Raw genomic sequence first — 26,703 nt, forward strand, 5'->3', positions numbered from 1 at the left:
ATGTGCGTTATGTTTTCTAGCTAGTCTTTAAATTTTCTAAAACAAATCAAAACTTTTTGAAAAATGAGAATTGCTTTCATTTAAAGAAAATTGTTTGATATAATTGCTTTAATGGCAGCCATTTTGATAAATATTTGCAAATTAATTTGTCTCTTTTAAGATTTTAAAAGAAACTTTATTTCTCTGCAAAGAAAAAATAAAAACAGATTGTTATTTTGATGTCGGTCATGAAAAAAAGTGGGTGGGGTGTAATAAAATTTGAATTAAAAAGAATGATAAAAAATGGCTGTTCATTAAGTTTTCCATATATCATTATAATAAAGTTTGTATATCCATATACAAGAGTCCTAGCAGTTTGCTGTTTAGCTAGCTATTACAATAAGCATGAGTTTTTATACTGCTGTGTACTGCAATATGACATATATATGCTTTTTCTGGTCTTCATATGCCAAAATATTTTTGCTATGCACCTCTGTGTAAAATCTTTGGAAAAAATTATGTGTGTGAAATATGGGGCTTTGAATTTTAAATCTTCATATATAAATGTATTGAGTGTATAGTAATTATTTATCATATGGAAAAAAATTCAAATGGGGCTAATAATTCACTTGTTAAATTCATTTAAATATGCAGGGACTTGAGTTTCATAAAAAATTATGACTTTTGTGGGGTTAAAAAATGAGAAAATATATATATTTTTTTTAATCTGAATAATTTCTATGCACACATATTTTTTCTGTAGATCTTACACAACGAAAAATGTAATAATTTTGTGTCATTTTTGCTACATTTCTGAACTACATCTCGTAGACTGCACCGTAGATAAGTAGAAAATGTATCTTTCATTTGTGACGTGTTTCAACAAAAATGAAATATAAGCCATGCAAAATTTAGTTAAAAACCAAAGTTATTGCAAAGAAAAAGGAAAACAATCACACCATATACATGGTAATAGGTGAATATTTTTTTTTATGAAATATAGTAGAATTAAAGTCAGTGTAAACCAACTGGTAAACAGGATGTCTAAAACCTCCAGGTCACTTGTTTTTTGGTTAAACCCCATCATGGCCATGGTCAAAGTTACCTGTCAGTTTATTTAAGGCTAAATGTAAGCCCCTGTCACACTTGAGTGGTGTTGTCACCACATCCACAAGGTGGTCACTTTGAGCATGCTCAAAACTAACATTGTCACTTGGTGTTTCTGAAAAGAGACAGTGGTATTGTCTTAAGGGCAGTAAGGTCTCCTATAACTCCACACAGGAGTTCCACTAATATATTCAGAGGTCACAGTATAAAGGCTGTGTTTGCACAGAGATTGTTTGGCATGCTCTGAGATGTCACTGTGTCCCCTTTGCTTAAACTGTCATAAAAATGAAGCGCAAGCACCTCAAGATGGCCATGACAGCAGTGAGAGTGCAAGCAAAGACATTCACAAATTTTACCCATTAAGCTTCCTACACATTAGTTGCTGGGACAGTTAATTGAAATGTCCTTTTTCACAAAAATATCAAAAATTTTTTTTTGCTTTTAGCTCAGATGGTCTAAAAATTAGATAATCCCAATGCCAATGCAGTGGAAACCAGTATATTGTGACAGGGGCTTTGATACAAATTGCAATTATTATTCTTTTTTGTCAGAGTAAATTAGTTAATTACATCAATGCACATAATACATAGCTTTGCATATTTTGTAGTGGTGGCTTAAGCGTTACAATTGCCTTTTATGGTCACATTATGTTTGTTGACCTTTGGTCACCTTTTTGATGCTTATTGACCACTGAAGAACAGCTTTGAAGAACAGCTGCTTTTCTGTTGCTTTTCTGACTTTCTTCCATCATGAGTATCACTCATATTAAAACAATGCTACAATGTTTAAAATTTCTGTTGGTTTTTGTCCATTTCCATTTTTTCTTCACCCTTATGTTTAAGACCATTTTAAGACCATCCAATTATTCCATAGTCTTTTATTAATCATTACTGTACACAACTTTGTAGCATTGTTCTTCATTGACATTTCCATTTCCACTTCAATTCAATGTTTGATCAGCCTTTTCATAATGTTTTTGCATTGATTTATGAATAACTCATTTGTTAAAAAAAAAATTGAAATATGAATTTCTAACGTGACCTTTTGAATTTGACCTTTTTACAGGCACACCATTACCTAGGTGGTACCCCGACTCCCACATCCGCTGTTGCATTTAACCCGTATCTCAATGCCGGGGTCCAGACTGTGTCTGTTGCCCAGACAAATGGAGAGTCACCATCATTAGTTTCCCAGCATCCAGCTGGTGTCATTCCAACTGCGTTTTCCAACGTTGCTACAGCAACCAAGTTGGCAAGACCAGATAGACTAGAGGTAGGTCAAAGGTCATTGCCATGGTAACTGTGTTAAAAATGCCTTATTTATGTAAAGAGGTTATAGTATTTGAAAAAATTCTTGTTTTATCAGATTATCTACATTGTTCTATTTTTAGTAACATCATATGAGGAGGTCATCTGTTGCTATGGCAATGCATTAGTTACTGTTGAAAAAGCTCAGCAATGAGCTAGTGTGTTTTCTAATTTTGAACTATTTGCTTTAGTTTTTACACAATTGCATTTTGATAAAAATAGTTTTCTTTGAATGTCCTTTTTTATATATTTTGAAAATATACATTATTTACTTAGACTTCATCTAAGGACTTTGTCACCATGATTTATCACAAAACACTTGACCTGTTACTATAGAGATGTTCTGTGTCCATGGCAACAGGAAAAAATTGTTTTATTTGTCATTAGTCTGCATTAACTACATCAGTCTTTTAGTGGGGAAAAATGTTAAGAGATGTTCATAATTATGAGGGTTTTTAAATTGTAACAAGTAGTGAGTATTCATAACCTTGACCTTGGACTTGAATTAAGCCCCAGCCTTGACCTTTTCTTTAGATACATTGTCTCATAGATTGAGATAACATTTATCATGGGGGGGGGGTTAATGGTGTCTTAAAAAATCAACAAAAAGAATAACTGAATTGGCAAAGATGTAGTGCATGCATACTTGTGACCCCAACAAAAAAGGGACTCAAATTAAGTCCTTGGTATAAGAATGGTAATTAGCAATTGTAAATTACATAACTCAGACATGGTGCACAAAACAATGCTTTTTATTCTCACTTCTCTTACTTTTATTTTCCATCTCTGACAATGTATCAGATGTTAAAATTGAAAATGCCAAATAATTTTTTTTAATAAAATGTAGTGCACAAATACTGGGGAAAAACTAAAAAAGAAAATTAGAATTATCAGAAGAAAAAAACAAAACAAATGCTTTGTGTGAAAGTTGCAGATTTGTTTGTTTACTGCCTAACTGTGGGACTGCCTAACTATGCATTTTATTCTTACTTTCTAATGTGTTCAGTTCATAGTACATAAGTTCTAAAAAAGATTTGAATTTATTTTTGGGACATAAAAAGAAAAAAAAATATGGAGCAAACTCCTCACAATCTGGCAGTCAGCAAAATTATGAATACATGTAATTTGGTCCTGTTAGAAAATCTCAAGCATTTATGTATTGCAAAATGTGCATTAGACAAGAGACCATGTATATTTTATATATTGGCACTTTATTGGCACCTGCTACATTAATATAAGCCAGTAATGTTGGCCTTTACAAGCCTTGCTAGTGATTTAGTCAAGTTAGTGCTGTAAACTAGAAATGCATTATGGGTATATACTTGTTTTGTGATTGTCCACAAAATACAAAGTTTTTGTTATGTGAAAGTCCACAAAATATTTATATGTTATGTAAAAAAGCCCTGCAATATACATTTTTTTGTTCACTCCCAGAAATTTTGATTAATTTTATTATATATATATAGAATATTTGTAAAAGCAATTTTTAAGGTTTCACCTTTTAATAGATGATGCAGCTTTCCTGCAATTATTGCTTTATATAAATGCTTCAAGTATTCTAACACTGCCTAGCAAAATATCACCCTGTCTTTATTAACACCCACATATGCTTTATTACTCGATAAACTATTGTAACGAAAGAAAAATTGAAAACGAAAGAAAATTCCGAAGAAAAATTTGATGAACTGCAGAAAGAACAATTCAGTATAACTGCAGAAAATAAAAATCTTTCTAAAACAGCAATTGTACAGAAATAAAGAAAAACAAAAAGCTGTTTGACATGCTGTTTGATTGACATAAAGTTCTGGTCGAAATTTTTGACCTTTGACCTCCAGCAATGGACTCGTCCAGCTTCCATTTTTGGAACTGTTCATTATTTATTTTGAGGATGTCAAGAAAAAAACAACTTAGCATTGGTGGAATGGACAGTATATAATCAAGTGGGACTTATCTGAGGTGCACACCAAACTGGCTCTATACTGGAGGTCAAGGTCGATCACTTTTAGGTCAAGCAGGTTAAAGTTCAAGTGAACTTATTCATGATTCCAAGAGACAGTTACACATATTAAGTTACACATATTTGGGTGTTAACATGGTCAGTTACAATTGTGGATATTTTTATTGTACACTTTTCCCCTTATTTCTTCTGTTCTCAACTCTTACCCTATTATCTTGCTTTATAGATCGTAAAGTTGAATTTTTTTCATGATCAAAATGTTTTTAAAAACAAAGAATAAAAAAAGAAAAAAATAGATTTTTTTTTTTTAATTATGTAGGTAAATAAATCAGCGAGGACAAATTCAGCAACTGTATTTTCTTGATATTAAAGTAAATTTAACTTCAGGAACACAGTAAGATATTTTTAGTATCAACACAGTGAGATATTTTTAGTATCAATATGAAGAATCACACATGAAGACATGGCCTCCATCAGAAAACAAGGAAAAATTAAAATATATTGTGCTGTAACTCAGTATTTTAGAAAGCACATGACATTGTTGTCTGCTAAAAATGTCACATAATTGAAACTTTTAAATCTGAAGAATGGTTCATTTTCACAAAGGTGTCAATTCACAAAGGTGTCAAAGCAAAGCTTCAGAGATGAAAATTTAAATATATATATTCGCAATTTGAATTTTTTTTTCTTCAATCATTAATTTTATGAGATGGGAGATGAGTTTTAGGTCTCAGCCATATTGTTAAGAATAAGTCTATGGGATGTACTTTAATGGAGAAATATTTGGACAAAAATTATTCTTGCAAGGAGGGGCATCTGGGATATTCTTGCACCAAAAGGCATCTGGGTGTTTTCTTGCACCAAGAGGCATCTGGGAGTAATTTTGCAAGGAGGGGCATCTGGGTGTATTCTTGCACCAAGAGGCATCTGGGGGTATTTTTGCAAGGAGGGGCATCTGGGGGTATTCTTGCAAGAAGGGTCATCTGGGGAGTATTTGTCCAAGGAGAGGCATCTGGGAGTATACTTTCTCTGAAAGAATCTGTCGCCATATGACCATCACAGTCTTTTATGTGGAACTGTAATAAAAACGGTATAAAAATAAATTGTTGAGAACATGGCCACAGAAGCATTTAATTTGCGGATATGCAGCATATATAACCCTGAAAAATGATCAGAATTGGCTATCGATGAATAAATAATTGATTCTGCAAGCTAGACAGACTTATGACAAATGTAATTTCAAATACAACGAGATAAAGTCACGCCATTTTCTTGTATGATGCTGTATGGAAACATTATCAATAACATATAGAACCAATGTTTCCAATGTCACTATAGACAAATGACATCTAATGTCTTGCAGCCATATCGACTGGTAGGGCATGGCTTTCATCTTTTTAAAAGGTCCATTAAACAGATTATCTGCCATGTAATGTTGACGGAAAAAAATAGAAGTTTCCTTTCAGAAATACATTTATAATGGGAATATCATGTGCCTAAGTCCATTACTTAGAGATCTTGTCAGGGTTATATTGTCTGGAAATACGGATCTTGTAAAATATGGCTGTACCTGTTTTAACTAGGAAGAGAAATAAAAATGGAAATGTGTGCGGATTGAATTCATTTCAATAAAAGCCCCATCACATGACGGCTGTGTGTTTTCAATATTAACCATTAATACATATTTCTTTATGTAAAAACGCATTTGATATAAAAATGGTTTATTTTTTGGGTTTTAAATTCTGAATTTACTGGTTCTATGATGACATGTGATAAAATGAATCTTAAATCTGTGTCATCAAATGAAATACTTACATGAAGCTATTGCCATTTCGAGATAGCCACAGGTTTGCTTCAAAGCACTTCCATGGACTCTGTTAATTATTTTAAGTCTATATAAAATCAAATATAATTGATTACAGTCTATATATAAAATCAAAACTCATGTAAGACCTTATCATTCAATACATGCCAAGGCATTTCTTGAAGGCTTTAATAATTGTTAGATTTTTCTTGAGATTTTCTTAATAAAATGAGAAAAAACTTTTACAATTTAGAATATCTTTCAAGGGAGATTACTCTTAATGTCTTCTTTTTTGATAAAACCTAAGGGAAATTACTCTTTTAGTCTCTAAAGTTTCTGTATAAAAATCCTCTGCAGATTTCTGAAGCTTTACTTTCTCTCTTCATTCCTTTTTTTCTTGTCACAGGTATGTCGTGAGTTTCAGCGTGGTTCCTGCACCCGTCAACCGAGCGAGTGCCGTTACGCGCACCCGCCAGATAATGTTACGGTTGACACATCTGAAAACTGCGTAACGGTGTGTATGGATTACATAAAAGGGAAATGTACACGGGATTCGTGTCGTTATTTTCACCCTCCTCCTCACCTTCAAGCGCAAATCAAGGCCTGTCAGCAAAGAGCTAACGCAGCAGCTGCGGCGCAGGCTCAAGCCTTGGTAGGGTAATCTGACCACCCACCATCATGTCATTACCCTCTGACCATACCTCTCACTGCAGCCTTCACTTCTATCTTTCTCTTTTCACCATTGTAGCTGTAGGCTAATCTGATAATTCATTGAAAAAAGTTTTTTAAGTTCTTTCTAAAAATTGAACTGGAAAAAAAGGCTGATACAAAAGAAGCAACATATTTTTTGTTTGTTGCTTTTCAATTTCATTTAAAATCTGTTGTTTTTCAATTTCATTTTAAAATCTGTTAATCACTAAGTAATGAAATCTTGTCTCAGATCAATTTTTGTAGAAAACATATTTTTTGTTCTTTAAAATTTCATTCAGATTGGTTAACAGCTATTCTTTTCTGCTTTTACCTGGGGACAGCCAAACATGTTTAATAAAAATTTATTTCAATTTTTATTTTCCCCATTAAATAATTTGAAAATTTGGACAAGAATTTTTTATTTCTGTCTCTCAAAAAAGTGCTTTAAGGTTCATTAGTTTGTAAAGTTTAATTGTTTTGTTGTTGTTTTTATAATTTTATTAAAGTAAGTACTTTGTTTTTCGGAATTGGCTTTAATCCTAAAAGAAATCTCGTGAGACACTGTTCAGTTATAGAAAAAAAATGCCTAAAAAATAATCTGAGCAATTTTAAAAAAGCTTAAATTTTTTACAGCAGAAATAACTTTTTGAATATGTTTGGTTCCCGTCTTAGAATCGTAGATGCACTTGCTAACCTTGGACTAAATATTATACTGGATAACAAACCTTATGCTATAAATAGTATACTTCTAAATATAGATGCAATTCTTACGTATTGACTGCTTAAATTTCTTCCTTACAGTACTGAGGCATTGCATCTAACTGACTTGCGGGGGTCGGCAAAATGCTTAGGGCCTAAGCTTTCATATTTTATACGCGGCTATATTAAAGCTCAGCTTTTCTTTGAAACAAAACGACATGCTGGACTCATGTATTTCATTTCTAGAATTAAAATAATCAGAAATTTGTATACAAACCAAAAGAAAGAATTAAAATATAGTTCTTTCAGACATTTAAAAAAAACTTTGGCCATCCTGATTGTTTGTTCCAAAATAGCAGTCCTCTAGTCATACAGGTCAATCCAGTATAGTAAGGCTTTAAAATCCCCCTTTCATCTTTTAAAATGTATCACAGTTTTTCCTTGCCTTTTATCAAAATTGACCTATTTTCATTTTAATGATATCTATTCCCAATGAATTTTTTCTTATTTTTCCTTTGAACTTAACATTTGACTACATAAAATAGCCTCCAATCTTGCAATTTCCTCCTGATTTAAATAGCCTCTAAATCCTTTTATATTTCACGTCTGCTAATATAGTCTCCAAGCCAAAGTTGAAATAACCTCTAAGCTTGTTCATTCTTTTTTGATCTTCAAATAAAATTGTGATGCATTTTAAGTTTCATCTGTTTTTCACGATATTTTTTTGCTGTTATTAGTTTTCTATTCTCTTTGAATTTCTCATAAAAGCTCCAGCTATGTACATTTAAAATTGTTCAATTACTAAAAATTTAGATACCTTATTATTCCCTTTTCCACTTTTTCTTTGTCAAAATATTCTACAAAAAGATCTGGATAGAAGAATTCAATACTTCATAGCTGAAGGTCTTATGGGGGTTAATTTAGATAAAGAAAAACCATAGAAACAGTTACAATTTACAGTTTCTTGTTTTTGCCACCTAACAAAATTTTATATTTATTTTCGTTTTGAAGTTAAATAAGACTAATCTTCATAATTTTAAGATGAATATTTATTTTTTTTGGTTTCTATGGTACCACATTGCTACTTTACACTGCTAGTCTATCTTATAAAAGAGGTGTTAACGAGTGGTTCAACTTGACCCAATCTAGATCTTTACCCCCTCACAATTCTTCCAAAATGTAATCTTAGTCATTCTTTTAGTTGTTCACTTTCTTTACCCTATTTTTTGGTATGGTTTGATACATTTGTATATATTTCCTGTCTTTTTACCTCACACAAACCTTTTTACCAAACAAAAAATAGGTGATTTGATTTCATTCTAAGGTATTTATGGCATTGATGTTATAAAAACTTGCACTGTTGCTCAAATTTTGTCTCAAGAACCCTGATTGGTGGAAAGATAACTTACATTTTAAATATCTAACCAATCAGATTTCTTGTTGCTTTGAGTTCTCAAGTAAAGTTTTTGTAACCTTCACTGCCATTGGTTATGGGGCAGTAAAAGCACTTGCTTCTAAAGCTTGAGCAGCTTACACTTTCGCCTCTGCTTCAAGGTTGACACGTAGAAATAATATAAATTAGTTTACGTAAAGGAAGCTTTCTAAATAAGTGTCTAATTCTGTTTTTTTGTTTTTTTTTTACTTTTCAAAATTTGGAAACTTTTTTTTTGTGCATTTTGATGCAATTTGTGCATCATGATATGTGTTTTCGTTTTTAGTTTTTTTAAGTTTGAAATTAGAAAAATTTACATCTTAGTTTCATTTTGTAACAACTCTGGTGATTGGATTTATTGTATTTTATTCTTACACAGTAGAAGAGCTTTTAATATCACTTTTGCCTATGGTAGTGCAGTAGTGCCTTGTCTATTCACCTTCTTGACCTTCAACCTTTTGCCTTCCGCTTCCTCGACACACGAAACACGTGTACATGTTTTGAGAAAGAAAACAAAATTTTACGGAGAACTACAAAAAAGGGCCACACATGGATCAGTATACAATTTGATATACTGATAGTGTCATTTTTGTAATTCTTGTTCAGCTTTATGGAAGTTGAAAATGACCAAAAAAAAAAAAAATGAACGCAAATCTTCCCGGGGAAGGATTAAATGAAGTACCCTTATTTTAGGGAAAAAATAAGACCCGATAATACTTGAGTTTCAGAGGCCAAGTTGGGACCTTTCGCATGGTCTTGTTGATATTTACGTAGCAATGTTTTTTATGTACTTGTAGACTATGGAATATGACTGCAGTAATTTGTCTTTGCTTTGTACATTTGTTAATGAAATTATGTACCAATGTTTATATTTATCTTAATCTCACAATTTATTATTGCTTGTATTTCAATATACTCAGTTTTCTAAGGTATATTTATGTAAACATTTCATCTGCGTATGTTAAGTGTATGTTAAATTTCTTACGAACCAATTAAAATTTGAAAAGATTTATTTTTCGATACAAAAAATGGTATAATATAGCTTTACAAATTTATGAAAGGCCTAAATTTTGAATTGAGCAGTAATGTGCAAGAAGATGCATTGAAAATGTTTACATGAAATATATCTTGATGATTTTTATTGTTCAGCTTATTGGCTTGACTTAGTTTCTCCTAGATGAATTATGCTAATCTTGCAAGGATCAGCTTTTAACGTATCAGCAGGGAATACCCCACCTACCAGTTCCACAATTGTACAAAAACAGCTAAGGTATTCCAAATGATGCACTTCCTGGATACATGGGGTCATGTGACTGGCTGAACAGCATGGAGGCAGCCATTTTGAATAACTTTTTGAAATGTCCTTTAATTTAGGCCGAATCAAATTAAAGAATTATTTTTGTTGCAGGAGTTTGAGGACAAACTTTTTTTTCATTTCAGGAAAAAAGCTTTTGTTTGCTTTTACACTAAAAAAAAAATCCAATGAGTTGTTTTTCATTGAAATATTTTTGCATCTTTTTTTGGACAAAATTGATCTATACCTCTGACCTCTTAGCTATATTTACTCATTTTTACCTTGACCTTTGCACACAAATTTTACAAAATATTCTTGCCAATGCTTAGGTGTTGAATTTAATCTATATAGTATTTTGTACAAGCGATTTGGCTTACGACTAGATTTTATTTCTCTATATTTTTCTAAATCATCGTTCATTTAGCAAAGATGTTATAATTTGAGCTTTTTACATTTTAGACTATCATTTTTGTAACTGTTGCTAAGTTACTTGTTGCTAAGGAAAGGCGGCATGTTCAGTTTTGTCTGAAGCTTTAATATACATGCTAGGATGGACTCTTTGTAAATAAATATGGCCGAGTGTTAGGCTTACTTTTTAAAATGCAAAGGTGCGGAACTGTGTGCTACAAAAAAATGTTGCCGTTTAGTAGATACCTCTTTAGTGAATCACTAGCTTGCAAGAGTTTTTTAAAATCTTTTAAATGAGTTTCCACTAACAGTCTTTGCTTTCCAAGATCGGCTTGAAAAACGGAAGATTCGTAACAACTGATCAAAAATGTTCTTTTCACAATTCATTTATTTTTTTAAAGGCTCGACTATTGTAGCGTGATTTTTATCGTACTTCAGACTAAAAAAATAACTTACACAAAGAGTCATTCTTGCATGAACACACATAACCGAATTTATAGTTTTTTTTTTATCGTTATGGGAGAAGTTACATTACAGCATACAAAAAATACCACAGTACCCAAAACCATTGGATGGAGATAGACTATACAAAAAAATTAATATCTTATGCATGTTGGATTGAACATTTTTTACCGATGGTGCTATTTTATTTTTATTTTCATCACAACCACTACTACCCATAATGCCTTGTGCTGCTGTGCTTGTGTTGTCATGTGCCGCCAATTCCCGCCAAAATCGCCAACATTACGGCCAATCAAACATCCTTGACAATGTTGTACAAACATTCGTACGTTGTGCTACATCTTCGCTAATTTTTTCAAAAAAATTAGCCGCAAGTGGTCGAGGTATTGACGGGCAAGAAACGACCTCGTGACCCTAGCGAGGATCTTATGCTGGTACTTGTAACTTCAAATCATTTTTGAAATTTTCTAAGACCTGTTCCAATGCATTTTGTGACTTTTTATACCTGGGTGGGGAAAAAACTGGTTGGAAAAAAAATGCAGAAATTCCGATGTACAAACATGTAACGGTGTCAGAACATTTCTTTTAAAAATAAACTGATAAATAATTATTTATTTGTGAACTGTTGTCAAAAAGATTCTTTTTAATTGGAATGAAACATTATACTCTATCCATTTCTAAAGGACTTTTTAAAATCGTCATTGGTTTAAATATTGACAGTGGTTTTTTCGGGGTTGTTTTTTTTTTTCGGAACAAAAATTATTTTTTTCTGCATATGGTGAAAACAGGTCTCAGAAAATCCAATTCGTTTTGAAAGCAAATGTTCTTTTTAAAGAAAAAAAAAATCTAAAAAAAACGAGAAATGAAAATTTAAAAAAAAAAGATTTCCCATCATGCTTTTCGCATGTAGATGTAGTCAGCTTAGGATGAAATTGCACAGTCACATGACAACTTATATTGTGTATAAACGTATTACTCCGCTCTCTATTTTTCTGCTTGTAGAGTTTATTTCATTCTTTAATACTACACAACGTGTATATTGGTGATATGAACTTTAACTCCTTAATTTTTATACCTCTGTATACAGCTTAAATATTTGATGGTGGTGTTATGTCATATTTTTTTTGGTGTGAATTAAAAATGAAGTATCATTGCTTTTTTTTTCCTTTTCATTTTTTTTTTTGCGTTTGCTTGATAATGTAAATTTTTTTTTGTATTTGTGTAATTTACATGTAATTTACGTTACATGTCATGTTATGTAACAGATTTGAAAGCTATTTTTTTGGATATATATACGATTTTTAAAACCAAGTTTGGGAAACATTATCATCATGTTTCAATAAATCAAAAAAAAGTTTACTTCTGTAAAAAATAAATGGTGAGAATTATTACAAATATTGTGGTAACGTATTTGGTAACGTAAATGGTAACATAAACATGAAAATATGTTAAAAATATTTTTCATAAGTGAACTTGACATAATATTTGGTCAGTTTTAGGTAACGTGAATGGTAACGTAAACCGTAACGTAAACATGATAACATGTTAAGAATATGTTTCAAAACTTAACTTGACATAATATTTAGTCAGTAACTAAACGTAAATTTTTTGATGTTTGTTAAATAAAAATGTAAATGGAAACATAAGCTTGCTAATATTGCTGTGAATGTAAACAGTAACATAAGCATAAAACTTGTATATTGATGTAAATGGAAACATAAACTTGCTCATATTGCTGTGAATGTAAACATTAACAGAATCATGAAACTTGTATATTGGTGTAAATGGAAACATGGAAAAGAAACATAAAATGCTGAGTTATCATGCCAATTAACATGTTTGTCAATTTAATAGGTAACATAAAAATGGTTAGCAACGTCTCTTTTTCGGTAATTTTTTTGACAACTCAATCAAGTTCTTTATATAAAAAATGGAAAGAGTTTTATATTATTTAATATAAAAAAGAAAAGAGTCGCATATTTTTGTCTAACATTTTATGATTTCAACTAATAGATATTGATAAAACACGTCATCTGAACTGATATTACAACAACCATTCTGACCAAAAAAAACTGGTATAAATAAAACAATTCAGTCAATTATGTAACCAATAAGAAATAATTTCTATGTACAACTTTCCCACCTGATTATTAACAAAAAACAACAATCACAACAAAAAGTAGAAGTTCTCCATTAATATAATTATAAAAGCAAATTTACAAAACAACAAAAAACAAACAAGAAAAATTGTAGACAAATTACACTTATTAAAATATAATTATATTAAAATATATAATTTCATCAGTTTATTAGTTTTATCATTGTAATATATATTAAACATGAATAAGTATTCAAACAAAAGAACTAGAGTAACATAAATTGAAAATTAGAATATTTAGAAAATGAAAAGGAAAAAAATCCCATACATTTTGAAAACAAAATCCTTAAGTTTTTAAATTTAAATACACGATGTTTCGGCCAATAGTATTACACCACCATCAAATCTTAGTCAAGCCGTCTACAGTGGCCATGCGTGACATTTTTTCGTGTAATCGATGCTAAATCGTGGACTTTTCACGCTAATGCATGTTGGCTGGAATTATAAAAACTGAATTGGCTTGTGTATTTATTAGAAACTAAGACCAGTATTTATTGTTTGGATATTTATAACGAAATTTTGCTAGAAACTTGCTTGTATTTTTTGTCCATTACCGTATTCATTATCTGTCCTTTTTGGAAAGCTTTTTTTGCCGTGTAGAAATTTTGAATCCATTCTTTTGTAATATTTTTTTTTTTACTGTTTTGCTCTTTCAGCAATGGAAAATGAAATTTTTTTTAGAACAAATCGAGATTAAATATTTGTCATGTGATTTTGCATTTTTTGGTTTTTCATACATGGGCAGATTCTTTTCATATATATTATTGGTAAATGAATACAAAAAAATCTTCCTGTAATTTGGTTAAGCGATCTTCACATTTCATTATGTAAAGAACCATTTAAAAAAAGAAATGAATTAATGCCGTGAGATTTTTTTTTACTAAACAAATTAAAAAAGTTGTCACGGAAAATGAATATAATGCCAGTTTTTGGTATTAATCTATTAATTGGGATTTATTTTCATTTTCTGTTTTTAAAAGAAGAAAAAAAAATCTTTAAGATAAAGCTATATGAAATTTAAAAAAATGTTTTAATATGTGAATAATCTGCCTTTGCATGAAATTCTTAAAGTTTTTGATACTTTTATGATTTGGACATCTTTATGTTATATATATGTATATAGGTGGCTACTTCTTTAATTAGGGAGGGCATTTACACTTGTTTTTAGTATATATACGGTATACCCAAGTGACATTATTAAACAGAAAAGAAAACACCATTTGTGCTTATATAGAAAGCAAAGATGTTTTATTTTACTCTGTGTTATGCACTGATGATTTAATTAGTATGCTTTAATGCTTTATATGGAATCTATTTATAGATGTTTGGCTCCAGAGCGGACTATTATAATCAGGTACAGAAATTGGGTTGAAAAATCTTGACGAAAGTCATTCTTAACCCCAATCCTGCTGTATTCGTCTAATGATAATAAATTTGAGCCGCGTCAGAACAAAACCAACATTGTGCGTTTGCGACCAGCATGGATCCAGACCAGCCTGCGCATCCGCGCAGTCTGATCAGGATCCATGCTGTTCGCTATCAGTTTCTCTTCTTGTAATAGAGTTGGTAAGCGAACAGCATGGATCCTGATCAGACTGCGCGGATGCGCAGACTGGTCTGGATCCATGCTGGTCACAAATGCACTATGTTGGCTTTGTCGTGACGTGGCTCATTTGTCCAGCTTTCAATTTGTAAGCATCCATTCAAAGTTTTAAGTTTCAATATCAAAATATAAAAATAAAGCTACCAACAGTATAGAGCCTTGTCTAACCCCAGATATCCAGGCTGGCCTGGCTCTATACTGGTAGCAAAGGTTTTATTTTATTTACCATCCCAGCAGGGTAAGGGTTAAGATATTTGGTAAATAAAAAAAAAGACAATCATATTTGTTGTGCTTTATTTTAGTTAATTATTATTATCATCAAAAATTCAAAATTTATTGTCAGAAATAAAATTCTTATTTGTCATAACATTGAAAAAAAATCATTTATTACACATGACCCTAAACCTGCTTGAGCCGAAAATGATTAGCCTTGCCACCATACACTATGCTGTTGGTAGTTCAATTTTTGTAAATTTAGTATTGAAATGCCTGAAAGTTTGAAAAGGCTGTTCAAAATTCAAAGCAAGGCTTTTTTTATTTCGAAAGTTCTGCAGGTTGAGGGATAATATGAAATTTTAGAAGAAAAAAAATTCAGTATGATTTCCTTTTGGTGTGCTAGAGTTAAGATATCATAGGGGACAGATTGATTATGATTCAGTTTTGATGTTAATTAAGTAATCAGCTGTATATCACAGAGTAAAATTTACTCACAGTCTCACTCTGTGATCATGTCCTCATTGGACAACACCCTGCAGTCTAAACCAATCACACTGCTAGACCAATCAGTAGTGGAGCAAGAACTATGATAGAAACTCACTCATTGGTTAAGGCATAATTAATGTGCCAATCAAATTTAAGGTTTCAATATCTGTAATACATGAGCCAATCAGATATGAGGTCACACTTGTAGGCTGAATTAGAAGCCAATCAGGTTTAAGGTCTCACTTATTTGATATAAAACACAAGCCAATCAAATTTGAGGTATCACTTATTGATAAAACACAATTAGCCAATCAAAATTGAGGTCACTCTTTTAGGCTAAAATTAGAAACCAATCGGGTTTGATTTCTGACTCATTTGGTGTAACACATGTTTGATCTAAATTTTCAAATATTTCAGAAAGAACTTCACTGTAAAATTGAAGTGAGTTCAAGATATACTAAAGTACATTCTTTGTTATTATAGAATATTTTCTGATTTGGAAGAGCAATTTGTAAAGAAATACTACATTATAGATTTGTCATTTTCAGGTCTCAGAGAATTCTCAGTAAAGTCATTATGTGGTAACTTGTCAAAATCATATCAGACAGTTTTATACTTTAAAGTACATTTCATTCATCTGCAAAATATAAGAGGATATTTTGGTTTCATCCTCATTCTGTTTGTTTCAAAGAATGATAATTATATTCTTTTTGATGTAGAATGTAGGAGTGTACCTGAACAAATATTTGTTTGGCTGATGTATGTTTCAAATGAGTGAAAGTAAGAAAAGTAGGTCAAGGGGAAAGTAGGATGAGACCATCATTGAATTGATTAATTTTTCCCATTTGTAATATGAGGGGACTTCTGCATTTATGTAATCTAAGTCATTTTACAAATGAAGAAAGTAGTTGCTTATGCTTTATTCTCAAGGGAAATGTCAGAACTTTTGATTGTCATATTGCATAGAACAGTACTCAATTTCTTCTGATATTTGAATTCCTTTTTTGACTTTTAAAAAAACAAAGGGATACAGTCTATGTTTGATTTGGGTCATGGGTAAAAGAAGTGCCAATTATTGTTGTCATCCATCTTTTAAAAAAGACACAGTAGAGTTGTCCAAATCTCTGATACAAACATTTTACCAGTGTTCTATATTGTTTGATATTTGTTTTATGTGTTACCAAGGAGATAGCAATTGTAAGGTTGTGTATTTATTTCCAGTCACAAGTACCAGGCATGGTGGGGCAGTATAAACGTGTCGCGGTGGCTGATGCCAAGGGTTTGCCGATGTATCAACCGATCTCTAGTATGACGTCCTATCAGCAGGCTATTGCTGCGATGCAGTTAAATCAGCCTCAATATATACCGGTGTCGTGTAAGTATACATACTCATGAAAATAACTAGATTAATTTCACGTTTATATGTCTGCTGTCCTTATAATGTTTGCTGAGTTTGCAGAATATGATGATAAGATTTTGATATATTGGTCTATATTTGTTTCCGAGCTCTCATATTACCAAAGTGACCACCTGCGTCTCTTCTTGATTGACCAATAAACTAGCTAGACTGCATTCATTTCCCCGACAGTTTCCGTGGTAACAAGCTCCATTTATATAGGAGTAGAAATACGATGTGCATAGATACTTCCCAAGACAGCTCGATAAGATGGTGAGCAGATTGTAAGAGCATTGGTTTATATGTTGAATGTCCTAAAACGCAGCACATATATTTTCTAAGTCGATATATGATATCTGATGATACATAAAGAAAAGCTTAGAGATTATAACTGGTACAGAATCTTGGAATAGTTACGGAACTGCTAGCTGATATATATGACAGTGGAAAATTGGAATGACTTGTCCAAAATGATCAAAATGGAAATGTTGCAGGCTCAGTTAGATTGGTCCCATGTTCATTAGACCCACAGTGGTAAATGCATGCTTGCATCCAACCAAACCAAACCATAGCACTTCAGGCTACTCCTTTAAACTGGTGCTTCACCCAATTATATGATTTAAATGTTATTGATGATGATGATCATGATGATGGTGGTGATCATGATGATTTATTATAGATGCACCTCAAAAATACTACCATTAGTTTCTACACATTAGATCATATAGCATTAGATACCATTACCATGTGGGATTTTGTAAAGACACTTTTGTAATTTAGTTACGATAAAAAAATGTACATTTTATTTATCTTGTTATCTTATTGTTATCTTATTGTTATCTTATTGTCTCGGGTAATAAAAAAAAATCAAAAACAAAAAACAAACAAAAAAATCTTTCATTTGATAAAAATGCAGTAATCATTGCATCTCAAATATAAATTCATGTACATGTTTTTGTTGTTATAAAGAAAAAAAGATTTTAATGGTTAATTGTTGTAGCTATATTTTTTCTCAGTTTATTTTTTGTAATTTGTAACATTATGTTATTATATGGATAACCTTTCTTGTGTTATGCATGTGATGTGCTAAATAAAAAAAAATCTATATTTTCAATATTAATATCAAGATATTCTAAATATAAATGTTCTAAATTATACAAATTTTGGCTTCAATTTGTCTAAATTCGAATTATTTAAATATTTTTTACTTTTGACATTTTTGAACATTTTTCAAGAACGTGCATTATTTAATAACATTGAGTTTCATTTTGAACTACACAGATATTGATTCATATATAATGAAACAGATATATTATAATATATACACTATATGCATCACAAGAAAGGTGAAAGGAATTATTAATTCAATTTTTAAGTTGCAATTTTAACCTTTATACTGCTTTTTATTAACACAAGTGCCATTTCATTGCATTCAAGGGACCATACATACCTTACCTTACTTGTCGGCAATCTTTAGAAATATCAAAGTTTTTTTAATTCAAGTGTAAAGCTCTTAGTCTGCTGAAGCTAGGTACCAGCCTTTATGTTTAGTAGTAAGCTCATAGTCTATGGAAGCTGGGTTCCAGTCCATTTCAGTAAGTTATGATCCATTCATTTTATAAAAAAGTAGAAATGTGGATTTTCAATATTCAACAGAGGTTTTGTCTATTAAATAAGTGTGTTAAAATTTTTATGTCTAGTCAGCCCAGGAACCAAACTTATTTGGTTTTGACAAAAAAAAATCTTGACAAATAATTAATGGGAAAAGTTATGGATTTGAACAAAATAAGCTTTGAAGTGGCACTTAGAAATATTTAGTTGACACACCAGCTAACATTTGTGTTGTATTTATCTTTTATTTCATGCTCGTTGCACCTGTTCATCTGTCCGTGTGCTTTATTGCTTCAACACCTACTCTTACACCTGCATGTGTATTAAACAAAACAAAAACTCGCTGCTGCTTGAACAAAACAAAACAAAACAAAAAAAACGTTTTGTCATAAATTGAACCCTTATTGACATTTGAAAAAAAAAACAAACATTTCTTGGCCCTGCCCATATTTTGAATGGCGGTGGTATATGTGGTTTATTTACTGTCGTCATGGTAACAGTACCGATGGTTGTTGCCCCGGAGATGGCAACGACAATGGTGACGGGCCCGCTACCAGGGAGCATTGTATCCGGCAATGCACATAGTGTTAATTACTTTGATGATAATAAACAGGTATCATACTAAACTTCTTTTAACTTACATTTTTTTTCGGTCTGTAAATCAGGGAAAAGTACTCGGGTTTTGGGGAAAAAAATAAATTTTTTTTGGCCTGTGAACTTGGATTCTTTAAAATTTGAATTTGCTTTAAAAAAAAAAGAAATATCTTCAAATTGATATGGTCTTCATGCTATTGAGCACCAAATAAAGAACTTTCTATTGGCATTTTGTATAGAAAAATCAGGGATTGATGCGGTGACTGAAGCGGACAAAAATAAGCCCTTTTTCCCTGGTTTACAGCTTTTTTTTTAAAATATACATTTGAATTAAAAGTGACTGATATTGTAAATATTAAATTCCCCATTTTATCCCTTAAAATGTTGATTCATTCTGTAAACCTACAGATTAAAGTGGAATGATTAATACAATTATATAGGTTTAACAACCAATTCTATGGGAAGCTCGAACTGGTTCGGGGTCTTACAACCTTCCAAAATGAATAAATTGTGAGAGGAACGAGATATATAGGATGCCTTTGCATAGTTAAAGTCCTATTTTAGCACATTTAAATGTGGGTCCTATTTTGGCAAAAGGGACAAAACCTGATATATCTATTTTGGGCAAAATTAAAACCTGATAGTCCTATTTTGGCAAAACCTGATAGTTGGGCAAAGTTAAAATTTTATAGTCCTGTTTTGGCAAAAGGGGCAAAACCTGATAGTCCTATTTTGGCAAAAGTTATTTTGGAACATTTGAAAGTTTAGCAAAACCTAATAGTTTTATTTTGGGTATTTTGGCAAAATGGGCAAAATTTAGTAGTCCTATTTTGGCAAAAGTTGTAGTGGAACATTTAAAAGTGGGACAAAACCTGATGGTTCTATTTTGGCAAAAGGGGCAAAACCTGATAGTCCTATTTTGGCAAAAGTTATCTTAGAATATTTAAAAGTGGGTCAAAACCTGATAACCTGATATAACCTTGGCATAAAGGGCAATAATAATGATAATCCTGTTTTGGCAAAAGTAATATTTAAACAATTGAAAATAAGGCAAAACCTTCTGTTTTGGCAAAAATTTTAATATTTAAAAAAGTTGGGCAAAACATGATGATATGATGTTTTGGCAAATGATTTGAATATGGGGAAAAACCTGATAGTTCTGTTTTGGCAAAAGTTATATTGGAACATTTCAAAATGGGGGCAAAACCTGATAGTCCTGTTTTGGCAAAGGTTATATTGATACATTTCAAAGTTGGTCAAAACCTGATGCTCCTGTTTTAGCTAAAAGTATATTGATACATTTAAAAGTGGAGGAAAACCTGATATTGCTGCTTTGGCAAATGTTATATCGGAACATTTTAAGTGGGGGAAAAACAAATATATTTGGAAAAACTAATATTATTGGCCAAAACTTGATTTTCCTCTTTTTGGCAAAAAGTCATATTTGCATGATTGTAATTGTTGTGAATGTTGTGTATAAACTCTGAATGAATCTGAACATGCATTCAAATCCCCTGTAGTAATCGGTGTATATGCTGAAGATGAGAATTGCACTCCTTGCCTGAAGCACATGAATGTTATCTGTTGTCAATTATATAATATGCTCGAAATATTTCACTTCACACATTTCCATTGTTTATGGAGTGTATTCTCAAAGCTCATCAACTGTTACAATGTTCCCTAAGATTCAATAGAAACTAATGTCACTGAAGTTAGCTTTATGGCTGTAAAGTTGTTTATGCTGCTTTTGAAGTATTTTTGCTATTTTGGCAAAATATTTGAGCATTTTAAAGTGGGGGAAACCTGAAAGTCCTATTATGGCAAAAGTTATATAGTCCTATTTTTTTTTGGCAAAGGCGTTATTTGAACATCTGAAATTGGGAAAAACATGATAGTCTAAAATTAACCTGAAAGTTCTACTTTGGCAAAAATAATATAGTCCTATTTTGGCAAAAGCAATATTTGAACATCTGAAATTGGGAAAAACATGATAGTCCTAACTTGACAGTCCTACTTTGGCGAATTTGATATAGTCCTGTTTTGGCAAAAGCAATATTAAATTTGAACATCTGAAATTGGGAAAAATATTATATTCCTATTTTTGCAAACCTTTTATCTGAAGAAAAAGTCTGATTTGGCAAACAAACTAATTGGATAATTTAGTGGGGCAAAAACCTTGTATATTGGTAATTGTACCTGGGGCAAATGCCAGTCCTCCCTAAAACATCCCTGACTGCCTTATTTACTGCATGTGGGTATATTCCTATACTATATACTTATATATGTTATAATTAACCTTACAAAGCTAGTAAAAGCAGCTTGAATCTTTGGATTGCCACTAAAAACCTTTTAATAAGTGCTTTTGCAGTGCCGGATATCTGACAAAAACTAACAACCTTTTTAGTTGGAACTTTATTATTTACTAATTTTGCTAATTTTACTTCTTTATTTAACATGCACCTTATTATATCAGTAGGAAGTAAATGATATTATTTTTTTCATTTATTGTTATATATATTTGATGTTTTATATTGTTTCTATTCAAGGTTACCTCCCTTGTTAGAGATTTTTTTTATCTCTAAGAATTGAGAAAAATTTAATTTGGCTCAAGGTCAGATGAGGAGCAGCTTATAATTGTGTCTTGTTACTGAAGTTGCTTACTGGACCAGCAATCTTGATATTAAAAACAGGGGGAGGTTGGGGGGAACATTTTTGTTTTAATATTTTAAGTCAAACAAAGTTTCTCTAAAATTTATAAAAGGGAGGTAATCACAATATTTATTGTTCCTTTAACATTCTACTAACCAATTTGTTACTATGGAAACATTTTACATGTGACCTTCACCTTGTTGCTGTTACAGTTGCTGGACACCCTCCCAGTGTGCAAAGATTTTAAGTTAGGCCTGTGTCAGAGGCCAACATGCAAGTTTGTTCATGTTATTGAGGGTATGTATATTAATTAACCTTTCACAAAGGTCATTTGGCCAGCTTAAATGTAATTGATATACATAATTGTCAAGTGTATTTTTATAATACATTTATTTAGGTCATAAATTGAAGATTTTGAGAGAATTCCTATGAGAAATGGAATCATGATGCTGTTTTTAGATTCTTTGATAATGTTTTTTGTCTGTTCCCTGAATTTTCTGATAATTAATATCAGTGTAAAGATATAGTTGTTGCAGATTTGTCGGTAAATAACAAGCAAATGTTGTCAGTAAATAATAACAGGGCCAATGTTGTCAGGAATTTACTGGTCAGTGTTGGCAGGAATTAACTGGCCTCTGTTGTCAGTAAATACCTTGCCAATGTTGTCTGTAAACAACTGGCAAATGTTGTCAGGAATTAACTGGCAAATGTTGTCTGTAATTAACTGGTCAATGTTGTCTGTAATTAACTGGCCAATGTTGTCAGTAAATAACTTGGCAATGTTGTCAGTAATTAACTGGGCATATGTTGTCAGTAAATAACTTGCCAATGTTGTCTGTAAATAACTGGCAAATTTGTCAGGAATTAACTTGCAAATTTTGTCAGAAATTAACTTGCAAATATTGTCAGTAAATAACTTGGCAATGTTGTCAGGAATTAACTGGCCAATATTGTCAGTAATTAACCAGACAATGTTGTCAGTAAATAAATTAATGGCCAATGTTGTCAGTGAATAGTCAGCATTTAGGAAGCTTTGAAATTTAAATTCCTAACTTGCAAAGTTTCTCTCTATATGAAATAACACTTGAAAAGTTCTAATTTGTAACATTAAATGAACTTTTATTAGGATTTTGTAAAAATTTGTCAAAAAAATGTTTATATTCCTGAATTAAAATATAGAATATTTTGAAAATCAAGTTGACAAGGCAAAAAGCAACTGGTTTTAGATTGCACTGGATATCTTGACTTTTGTATTGAGACGTTTTTTGTCTTAATTTACATAATTTATTCATAGATTGACAACAAAAAAGCAATTAATTTGCATATTAATAACTACAGACATCTTGTAAAGATGTGAAAGATTTGCTAATAATATTGACTTGAATATTAAAAGATGAAATTATTACATTCTATTTTGATATGCAGATAAGTCGATAAAATGAAATAGATATAGCTTGATAGAGAGATGGCGAATAAGTGATATGAAATTGATGTCTGAATCAGTTATTAAATAATGATATATTTAGAAAAAAATGACCATGACAAGTTGACCTTGACACTTGTCTATGATCTGGTTCAGTAAATTTTGTAGATTAATGATTACCCAGCGTCGTAAATCTGAATCATTAAATAATAATAACATTTAATTAACAGTATTATTTAATGTTATTATAAATTTCTTAAATACATAATTTGTTTAGGAGCCCACTGGGTCCAAACCACGATCTAAATTGAAATTCTGTTTAGATAATCTCAGCCTTTTAACAACAAATTATGCGCAAAAATTTCAGATATTTCTTTATCAATTAAAAAATCTTATTTTGTTGTGTGATTCTTAACTCAATTTGAGTTTAAAAGCTTTTATTTAATGCTTATTATCTTGAACAGTTTAAATGATTACCCAGGAAAAACTTTTTGAGCAAATGATCTGAAATTTTGCACGCCAGTTATTGGTCCAGTCTTCAATTTATGATTTACTAATCTTGAAAAAAATGTTTACAGTCTGGACATGTTAAAAAAAACTCAGTGGAGTCCCTTTAATATAAATTTAAATATTTTGTGATGTCATCTATTCAATTCTATGTAAAATCCATTGGTGACATCATATTAAATATGGCACATCACACAATGATTTTTGACATTTATCTGAGATGAAAAAGAAGATGAAACTTCCGTTAACATTTCAATTTTCATATCAACTTACATGAAACTTTTCTTAGAAATGTAAAACTAGTCACAAACTGGCTAGAACTGGTTTTGATTGTTTGACTAAAAAATCATTTGGTTCATTATAAATCGTTATTTATTTTTCAGATTATGTAGAAGTTAATGATGGTCGAGTGATCGTCTGTAGGGATGCAGTGCGTGGGAAATGTTCGCGGCCAACTTGCAAATATTATCATATACCAGTTGCTCTCCCACCATCTGAATAAAATCAACAGAGTTTCTATAAATAGTAACAATTTAGGTTTCTCATATAATCTACGTGACTGTTTCTTCATTAAGCGTTATTTTTTTAACAAAAAAACGGAAAAAAAACGTTGAATAGAATTGACTATATCATCATCACAACTAATTTTAAACGTAAAGGAGACATAATTCTAACAGTTTTTCTAGTCAAAATTGTTCACCGATAAAAAAACCCAACTTTTTTTCATTATCGATTAAAGGAGAGTTACTTCCCCTGTTTCAAGTGGCCGCAGCAGTTTATTGGAGGAGTGGGACAGTCTGCAACCAACCAATGAAAACCAAACATTATGTGATAAAAATAGACATTTTGTATGTTAATTTGTGGTTAAAAACCACTTAAATACAAATGCCATATCCGTACCAGAACAGAAATCTGTACCATCAACGTATGAAATACGTGCAAAATGGCATAGATTCCTGTCCTAGTATCGAAATCTCTCTCTCAATTGTGATATTACTGGTGTAAAAAACAAATGTCATCAGAGTTATTTTTCTACAAGCTTGGGGAAGTGTCGGGAATTATATGCCATCTGCTTGTTGATTTTTAAACCTGCTTCACTATATCCCAAGTTGTTTTTTAAGCACTGGATGCCTAACTTCCATGTATAGCTTTAAAAGAAAACGCATAACAATTGTTCAAAATGAGTAAAAAAAAAACAGTAAAAGTAACTAACAGGCGGCTCTGCTTTGTTAATTCTGTCTATTTTGTATAGTAAAGGTTTCCTTTGTGAAGAAAAAAATAGTTCTTGCTTTGGTGATTGCAGAAGCATTCCTATTGAGAACATTTGTATTCCTACACAGTGCACTGATTGGTTGATTTGTGTTAATTTTCTTTCGGGGATTTTCATTGGTTAATTTCAAATTAGTGAATATTGATTTTTGACCAATGACTATCCAGTTTGGTTATTAACATGATAAATACCAAAATGACAACTGCATTACTTCTTCATATTTCATGATACTTTGAGAAAATGGCTTCCATGATTTTGGTGAAGTGAAACTTTACCAAAGTCATGAAAGCAAAGTGTTTATTTTTTTTGTGATGGTTCTCAAAGCATTTTTAGTTGTTTTAATATTATTGTTGTACACTTATTATTTTTGTAACATAACTGGTGCAATGCAGTATGGTGCACGCAAACTTCCGACATAACGAAACCCTGTTCCAAATTTTAACAGTATGTGCCATAAATTATAAACGTCCCTAAAGCATTGGGACAAAACTGTTTCCTAAAATGCATATTTGTATAATTTTTTTTTTTTTTGAGAAGGCCAATATTGGTTTTGCTAGCTCCAGATTATAATTCTGTCTTATGAAATTAATGGGCTAGACTTCATTAATGGATTGAAAGATAGATTTCAACATCATGTCTAAAAATATTCTTTAGAATTTTTCTTGTTAAATTTTTTTACATTCATTTTTTTTGTGTGACAGCCCGTTCAAATAAAGTTAGGTGTTATTTTTTGATAGTCGTAAATCTGGGGAAAGAATAAAGTTCGTACTTTTGTTTTGAATTGACAAAAACTGTTTTGGACACGGCAACTTTTGTTTTTACCTTGTTACTGATAGTCACAGCTTGTGTTTAATTATGTTAAGTCTTTTTTTTTATTTGGATTAAGACACATGCATTTATATTTATATTTGTTAAGTAAGTCATGATATTTTTTTTTTATGAATTCATCTTTCATCATCCAATTATCATCATGATAAACCAAATTTCCGTTCTTGTTTTTTTTTTTTTTTTTTTTTAAAGAAAAAGTGCCATGATGTTTTATTACATATTGTAGGTTGATTATGATAGATTGTCAACTTTTTATATATGTTTTACTTACAAATTACTGAGATACCATTTACATATTGTATAGTGAAATATAAGTTGTTGTTATTATTATTATTGTTAATTTTTAGTCCTTGATTTTGCTGAATATCTTTGCAGCGTTGATAAAATGTTAATTATTTAATATCGATAAAAAGAGGAGTCATTTTCTGTTGGGATGAAAAATTCACTTTTGATTTGTTACATCACTTGATTTGTTTTTAGAAACTGAGTTTTTATTTTAGTTAATATATTTTATTTTAGCAAAAAGCAAACTTTTTTATTTTACAAAAAGTTTTAGATATTTAGCAAAATTATAGGGCTGATTGAATTTAGTCTCAAATTATTTCACTAATTAAAAATGCTAATCAATTTGATAGTCTTGTACAGTCTTTTTTTTAAGTGCTGATTATTTTGTAACGGTGATTATGATTGGATGTTTATATTTCATGTTTAGATACAAATCTTCCTATTGGTGCATGAGATGATCACATGGCTCATGACATTAGCCAATGAGAATCTCTTTTATTCAATTGTTTTGTTTTTGCAGCTCAATCACATTGAAGAG

General features: G+C 31.0%; 1 protein-coding gene across 27 annotated transcripts in view; it reads left to right on the forward strand.

Annotated features, from left to right (window-relative positions):
• LOC132744206 (muscleblind-like protein 3) overlaps positions 1 to 26,064 on the forward strand; it is a 94,651-nt gene extending 68,587 nt beyond the window's left edge. For 17 of the 27 annotated variants that reach the window (XM_060732884.1, XM_060732865.1, XM_060732839.1 and 14 more), the window contains 8 exons: positions 2,152 to 2,358; positions 6,561 to 6,806; positions 11,508 to 11,573; positions 14,619 to 14,651; positions 16,824 to 16,977; positions 19,110 to 19,222; positions 22,065 to 22,149; positions 24,166 to 26,064. In XM_060732884.1, coding sequence (XP_060588867.1) covers positions 2,152 to 2,358; positions 6,561 to 6,806; positions 11,508 to 11,573; positions 14,619 to 14,651; positions 16,824 to 16,977; positions 19,110 to 19,222; positions 22,065 to 22,149; positions 24,166 to 24,284 — 1,023 coding nt within the window. In that variant the 3' untranslated portion in view covers positions 24,285 to 26,064. The remainder of the gene's footprint in view (positions 1 to 2,151; positions 2,359 to 6,560; positions 6,807 to 11,507; positions 11,574 to 14,618; positions 14,652 to 16,823; positions 16,978 to 19,109; positions 19,223 to 22,064; positions 22,150 to 24,165) is intronic. The other 10 variants (XR_009627684.1, XM_060732913.1, XM_060732926.1 and 7 more) reach the window with 10 other exon arrangements.
• Positions 26,065 to 26,703: the final 639 nt, after the last annotated feature.

The sequence above is a fragment of the Ruditapes philippinarum genome, unplaced genomic scaffold (genome assembly GCF_026571515.1).
Source record: "Ruditapes philippinarum isolate M1 unplaced genomic scaffold, ASM2657151v2 ctg2967_1_1_1_1, whole genome shotgun sequence".
NCBI lineage: Eukaryota > Metazoa > Mollusca > Bivalvia > Venerida > Veneridae > Ruditapes > Ruditapes philippinarum.